At 45.7% G+C, this 6,456-nt stretch overlaps 1 protein-coding gene across 2 annotated transcripts; it reads left to right on the forward strand.

Moving 5' to 3' along the window:
- Window positions 1–96: 96 nt before the first annotated feature.
- On the forward strand, window positions 97–6,152 carry PEX13 (peroxisomal biogenesis factor 13). 2 transcript variants are annotated; one of them, XM_050315058.1, is made up of 4 exons: window positions 97–237; window positions 1,934–2,631; window positions 3,017–3,142; window positions 3,385–6,152. In XM_050315058.1, exons 1-4 carry the CDS (start codon window positions 170–172, stop codon window positions 3,678–3,680), a joined length of 1,188 nt encoding a protein of 395 aa, XP_050171015.1. In that variant the 5' UTR covers window positions 97–169; the 3' UTR covers window positions 3,681–6,152. The 2 variants fall into 2 exon arrangements, with proteins under 2 accessions (XP_050171015.1, XP_050171016.1); XM_050315059.1 differs by lacking the exon at window positions 97–237 and adding an exon at window positions 415–532.
- The last annotated feature ends 304 nt before the right edge of the window (window positions 6,153–6,456 follow it).

A 6,456-nucleotide genomic window follows, 5' to 3' on the forward strand; every position in this document is an offset into this window, starting at 1 on the left:
CGCCTGACGCCTGGCGGCGGGCGGGCCCTACCGAGAGGGGCCGACCGAGATCGAAGCGGAGCCGAGCGCGGCCGAAGCTGAGCCGAGCGAGCCCGAAGCGGAGCCGAAGCGGAGCCGAGCGCGGCCGAAGCGCAGCCGAGCGCGCCCGAAGGGGAGGCGAGCGGGCGCGATGGCGGCGACGCCGCCGCCCAAGCCCTGGGAGTCCCGGCGCCTGGCGGGCACCGCGCCCGCCTTCCAGTGAGTGCGGGCGTCCCTGCCCGGGGGTCCCCGCCGCGGTGGGGACGGGTGTTCGCCCGCTCGGGGCGGCCGGGCCCGCTGCCCTGGGGCGGGCTCAAAGGTCGGGCCCGGCCGGGGTCGGTCGGGGCGGGCGGCGCGGGGGGTCCCGCTCCGTGAGGGGGCTCCGGGAGGGTCCCGTGTGGGGAAGGTGAAGGTGAAGGTGTGGGCAGGAGTGCTCAGGGTGTCCGTTCTCTGGGGTTGTGTGGCTGTGCGAGCTCCGGGAGCTGAGTGTCACCCCAGGTCTCGGAAAAGATCGGTGCGTGTGACAGTCTGTGGGGTGAGGGAGCTCTCCTGGGAAATCCCGGCTGCTCCTGGAGCAGGATGGACACAAAGTGTCTGTGAGCTCCTTTTTGTATCGGCAGGCAAGGAAAGCTCGCCTGGTGGCTGAAGATCCGACTTGTTTTTCTTTTGCAATTAGGGCTGAAACTGGGCAAAAGGTTGGCCCAGCGCTGAACATTGCACGGACGCTTCGCTGCGCTCTCTGTTTGCTGAGCGAGCAATTAAATGTTAATTTTTCTCGCTGGGTTTATCTACCCCGCTTTAAATGGCTTCAGGCACCTTTAAAGTGAGGTGTCCCAAGCTGACTGTTGAGCTGGGGACTGTAGGGTGACTTACTGAGTTACAGTTTGTCTCTTTGCTGTGATAATGACTTAGTTTTGCTCCCGTTTTTAACTGGTAAATAGCAATTCCAACGTGGCTTTTTTTCGTTCTGCCTTTTTTTTTTTTTTTCCCTGTGAATTTAATGGACTACAGAAGTGGGAAGTCACGGGATGAGACAGTAAACATGGGAAATAACAAAAATGTTTGACTTTTAGGGTGATAATATATGGTTATTTTTTGTCCAGAAGTTGGGCAAAAAGCTGCTTGAGTGAATTCAAATGCCAGTCAAGTACTTGCAGGGTCTTATTATGATGAAATAACTTGAACTTATGAGCATACAAAGGAAAAAAAGTTTACTAAATTAAATATAAATGATGGACTCATAAGACCTTTTTCTATCAACAGCAGTAAATTCATTATCAATAATCGGTAGTAGATTCAATCCCTTTATAATCTGCACAAAGGTAATGAGGTATTTTGGGCAAAGGGGGAAACTGGGAGGCCCAAAGCCCTCGCACAGGTTGTTGCATAATTGCTTGGATTCTCAATTAGGTCGTACCACCCTTTAAGGGTGGATTCAAAGATGCTCTCGAACTTCTTCCTGCTGTATCATTGGCTTATTGTGGTGTTGGAAATAAAGCTTTTTTTTTGGGGGGGGGGGGGGGGGAGTTCCTAAATATTCTTGGTGGGGCCCATGAGAGACTTTGGTGTGCAGAAGAAGGAGCTGGGTGTTACAGCAGCAGCTTTGGTGGATGTAGAAAGTGAATTTCGTGTATGTATAAATTAATAAATAGGGTTTTTCAGTGTGTACATCCCAGTCTCATGTTTACAGTGAGCATCTCATTGTGGGTTTTGTTCCCCTGAAGGACCTGTATTTCCTGACAGGATTTTTAACTTCCAACCAACGTCGTACGAAGCACTGAGTGTTTGGCTCCCAGCCCTCCACCCCCAGCGAACACACCGTGGCATTTATGGAGTTAGCCAAGGACCCTGGGGAAATGACAGATCTCAGCTTTGGGTACTGATCTTGCTCATTTGAATTTGGTTTTTTTTTTAGGTCTGCCGACTTGGGTGACAACATGCTGACCAGGCCCGGCCAACCCGCCGTGGCACGGATACCTCCCCCCATTTTGCCGCGGCCGTCGCAGCAAACGGGAAGCAGCAGCCTGAGCACCTTCAGGCCGGCTTACGGCAGCTCCTTCTCTCCGGGCTACGGCTCGTACGGAACCTCTTTCTATGGAAGCTACAGCCCTTACAGCTACGGGTACGGCGGGCTGGGCTACAACCGCTTCTGTGCCGACAGCCTCCCCCCCAGCAGGTTCGTGCAGCAGGCCGAGGAGAGCAGCAGGGGGGCCTTCCAGTCCATCGAGAGCATCGTGCACGCCTTCGCCTCGGTCAGCATGATGATGGATGCCACCTTCTCGGCCGTCTACAACAGCTTCAGGGCCGTGCTGGACGTGGCCAACCACTTCTCCCGCCTCAAGGTCCACTTCACCAAGGTGTTTTCGGCTTTTGCTCTGGTCAGAACTATAAGGTACCTGTACCAACGGCTGCGGCGGCTGCTGGGGCTGAGGAGCAGCTCTGAGAACGAGGATTTGTGGGCTGAAAGTGAGGGCAAAGTGGCTCGTGTTGGCCTTGAAGACAAGATGGGAAACTCTGCAAAGTCCTGGCCCATTTTCCTGTTCTTTGCTGTTATAATGGGAGGGCCCTACCTGATTTGGAAGCTGCTTTCTACATACAGTAATGAAGAAACAGGTAAAGATGAGCTGCAGCACGAGAGTTCCTTGTTCCTTTCGCTGTTGTGTGTGTGGTGATTAATCTACACAACAGTAATAGCAGTTAATAGATAACTGGGGCACAGTGCTGGATTTTAGACGTGTGATACAAGTGACAGCCTGTTGTTGAGTTAGGATTGTATTTAAGATTTGTGTGATTCCAAAATCATGGTTCCTTTCTATTAGGTGGGGTGTGTTGCTTGGATTAACTCAACAAGTCATGCTTTGCTTGTTAGTCCTGTCAGTTCTCTGCTGGAAAAGTTTTAGCGAGGAAGTGAAAGTGTTTTCTTCATTTTCCTTTTAAAAAGACGCACCAAACTTTGTAATTCAAAGCAGATAAACTTTTAATGTATGTTTGCAAACAGTGTCCAGTAACTGGGCTAGTGGAGAAGATGACCATGTAGTTGGAAGAGCAGAATATGATTTCAATGCTCTCTCAGAAGAAGAAATTTCTTTCCGTGCTGGTGACATGCTAAAATTAGCACCCAAAGGTAAACTTTTAATTTTTATTTTTTTCTAATGTATTTTTCTATTTATTTCTGTTTATTTTCTAATCATGGTGAAGTTATAGTGTTAAAGCCTGAAAGTTAAAACTAAAAAACCAAAACCACCTTATTTGATTCCCCCACCACCACTAAGTTATTATTTGCGTTGTAATAAAACCTACTGAGTAGTTTTGTTCAGTGTTGTTGAATTGTTTCGCAACTTGATGCTTTTGCGTTTTCCCCTTCAGAACAACAACCCAAAATCCGTGGTTGGCTCCTGGCCAGTTACGATGGCCAAACAACGGGACTTGTGCCAGCTAATTACATCAAAATCCTGGGCAAAAGAAGAGGTAGGAGAACGGTGGACCTGGAAAAGATTGCTGAGCAGCGTCCAGCCTTCCCCAGCACACCTGGTAGAGGAGCCACTGCTGCTGTGACTTTAGAGGAGCAGGAAGCTGCTTTTGAAACTGTTTTTGCTGGAAGTAGTAAAGTTCCCGTGGCACCCGACCCCACTGGCGGCAGTGGAGAGAAACAGGAACTCTGATGCACTTTGATCAACAAAGCAACTGAACTGTGCTTTCCTGATGCAACTTTAGGCTCTGTTGGAAAATCTGGTTTGTAGTGGAACACTGATGGGGCTGCACCAGTGATTGCTGCTACTGGCTGGTGAAGGGGTGGAGAAATGATTGCTCCAATCTGTAGGATTTATTTTTGACCCACCTGAGGCTGTACCTTAGTGTTTCAATCCAAACACCTGGCAGCGACTCCTGAGATCTTGAGATAAGGAGAGTCGAGGCATTTAGTACAAAGCAAACAAAGGAAAACAACAGGGACTGCCCCTATTAAGGAGACAAACTGTTGGTGAAATGAGGGGTTATCACTCAGACCCCATTAGAGTACTGGCTTGACAGGAGGCCTCTTCAGTGGATGTGCAAAGGGAAGATGGATTTTTGTGAGGTGTCCTCCAGAGCTGCACACTGAGGGCCATGCAACAGTAATTGGCACATTGTTTCCCTCTGGAAGGTGGGAGAATTGCAGCAGATTCAGGAGACCCAGTTGGATGCTTCTAAGTTTTAAGTTGCTTTCCATAAGTAGGGCTCTGTTCATAAAGAGCTCAGCTCTTAGAAAAAAGGGATTTGTGAGGAAAGGAGGAGAAGCAGACTTCACAGGGGAAGAGCAGTGAGGCTTCACCAGTAGTTCTAACCAGTTCTGTTTTATTCATTAAAAGGAATTGGAATAAAAGTTATTCTGCAGTCAGGCACTTATTAGTTGTTACTCCCTTCTGTGGTAAATTAACTTTGCATTACTCGTGGCCATTTTGTGTTTTAGCCTGTTAGCTGCCCATCCACTGTCCACCACCTGCATCTCCACTTGTTTCTGCCCCTTATTGGCTTTATATGAATGTCAAAATACCTCTCCTGCCTTTCAGTGGAGTAAGAAGGCTTTGGTTAGGGGGAAGGTGAAAGGAATTGGAGCAGCAAAGAAAAAGTAACATTTCTTGCTTAGTTGTCTCAGTGAAGGTCTTGGAGTTGGACAAACTCTCTGTGCTGCCTTTCAGGTGGTAAATTTTGCATCTGCCCATAACATTGGAGGGCTCCAGTTTATCAAAAGCCATAAAAATATTAAGACTGTTCAGAGTATTTAGTATTTTATTCATATCGGTGTTTGAGAATTCTGTCCTGAAATACCATTTCAGGGTTTTTTTTTTTGCTAAATGAAGCAAAGATAATTAAAACTTTTATCCTTGTAGTATGGATGTGTAACATGTTGAACTCCTGAAGGTCACATCAGTGGATTAAATAAGTTTGTCTTAATCATTAAAGCAGCTTTTTTATTTTAAAGGTTCTCAAAAGTGTAAAGTAGGGAACATACCTTTGAGTAGTTCCAGTTTGACCCACAGAGATCTGCAACACCCATGATGTGCCAGCAAAGCTTTCAGTATTTATGTTTCGGTTGCATTTGCTGGCCTTGAGGTTGTAGAAGTCTGTTCAGCACAACAAAACTCCGAAATGAGCACAATTTTCTTGAGGTGGAGTGGCTGAAAAGACTGATAATCATGCTGGAGCCTTGGATTTTTAAAGTAATCTTTGAATGCCTGTTGGGGAGAAATAGAGCAAGAATTTAAGGAGTTGTTCTCAGGTATTGGGAGATGGTGATTAGAATAATTTATTCAAAATTTTTTAGATTTTCAAGTGCAGATATAAAGGAAAGAGGAGTTAAAGGGCAAGTGAGGCACTTGAAACTAGTTTTAATAGGTTTAAACCAGAACATGTTCCTGAGATGTTTCCCTGTGTACCAGGGCATAGAGGAAAATTATCTATATTTGGGAATCTGATCTGTTGCTGAAATGAAAACAGCGGAAAAAATTCTGAAATGTAAAATCTAGAGAGGAAAAAAGGGGGGGGAAGGAGTATAAAGAGTTCAGTTCTGTTTGCAGTGTGTGTCACTGGAGGGAGTTAATTTACTGCCATGAGGTTTAATTAATGGACTGTCAGCCTCTCTAGTGTCAGTGAAAGATTTCAGTCAGAGGAAGGGTCTTTAAATAAATTAATAAATAAACCCCAAACTTTTTTTTTTTTTAGAGTATCCATTTAAGTAGATTTTTTTGGTTTTCTGTCTTTTTTTTTTCCCCTGTTTTCTGGCTCAGAACAAGATGAGAAGACAGTGCCATGATGTTTGTTGGAATGTTTAAATCTTACTGGTTTTTAGTAAGATGAGTTTAATTTCTCTTTCAGGTCATACTGTTTTGAAAACAATTCTTCTAGTAGGAACATAATTTCTTCAAAACTTAACTGCCTTGTCCTTACAGTAGCTTGACTCAGCCTACCAGTCACTAATTGTCATCGTTGTATCTGTTAAATCTCAACAGGAATTTTAATCCTTTCAATCTTGCAATTACTTTAATTGGAGAAGGAGGCTCCGAGGAAATTGAGTTAGTTATTTAACTCCCAATTAATTGTACTGATTGCAGGGGGGTATTCAAGTTTCTTGAAGTAAAGTGTATACTGTGCTTCAAGGTTTTGGTTTTCTTCTTTTTTTAATGCACAAAGTAGTATCAGGTTAAAAAAAAAAAAAAAGAAAACAACAACAAAATGAGTCCTGCAATTCACTGTCTGTTTTTGTCCATGTGTCAGGCTACAGAAAAAAAGCACCTAAATGAACCCTGAGTGGAAAAGGAAGGCTGGTGGACAGGCTGCTCGAGACTTACCCAACTTTAGGAAGGGGAGAAGAGTAAAAGGAGCAGGTGTGGCTGCACCAGGAGTGTGTAGAAGAGGAAAGCAGAAAAGACAGGTTGAAATATTGCTCAACTTCTGCATTAG

Source organism: Myiozetetes cayanensis, unplaced genomic scaffold, assembly GCF_022539395.1.
Source record: "Myiozetetes cayanensis isolate MyiCay16 unplaced genomic scaffold, myiCay2020 scf2-11, whole genome shotgun sequence".
In the NCBI taxonomy this organism is placed as follows: domain Eukaryota; kingdom Metazoa; phylum Chordata; class Aves; order Passeriformes; family Tyrannidae; genus Myiozetetes; species Myiozetetes cayanensis.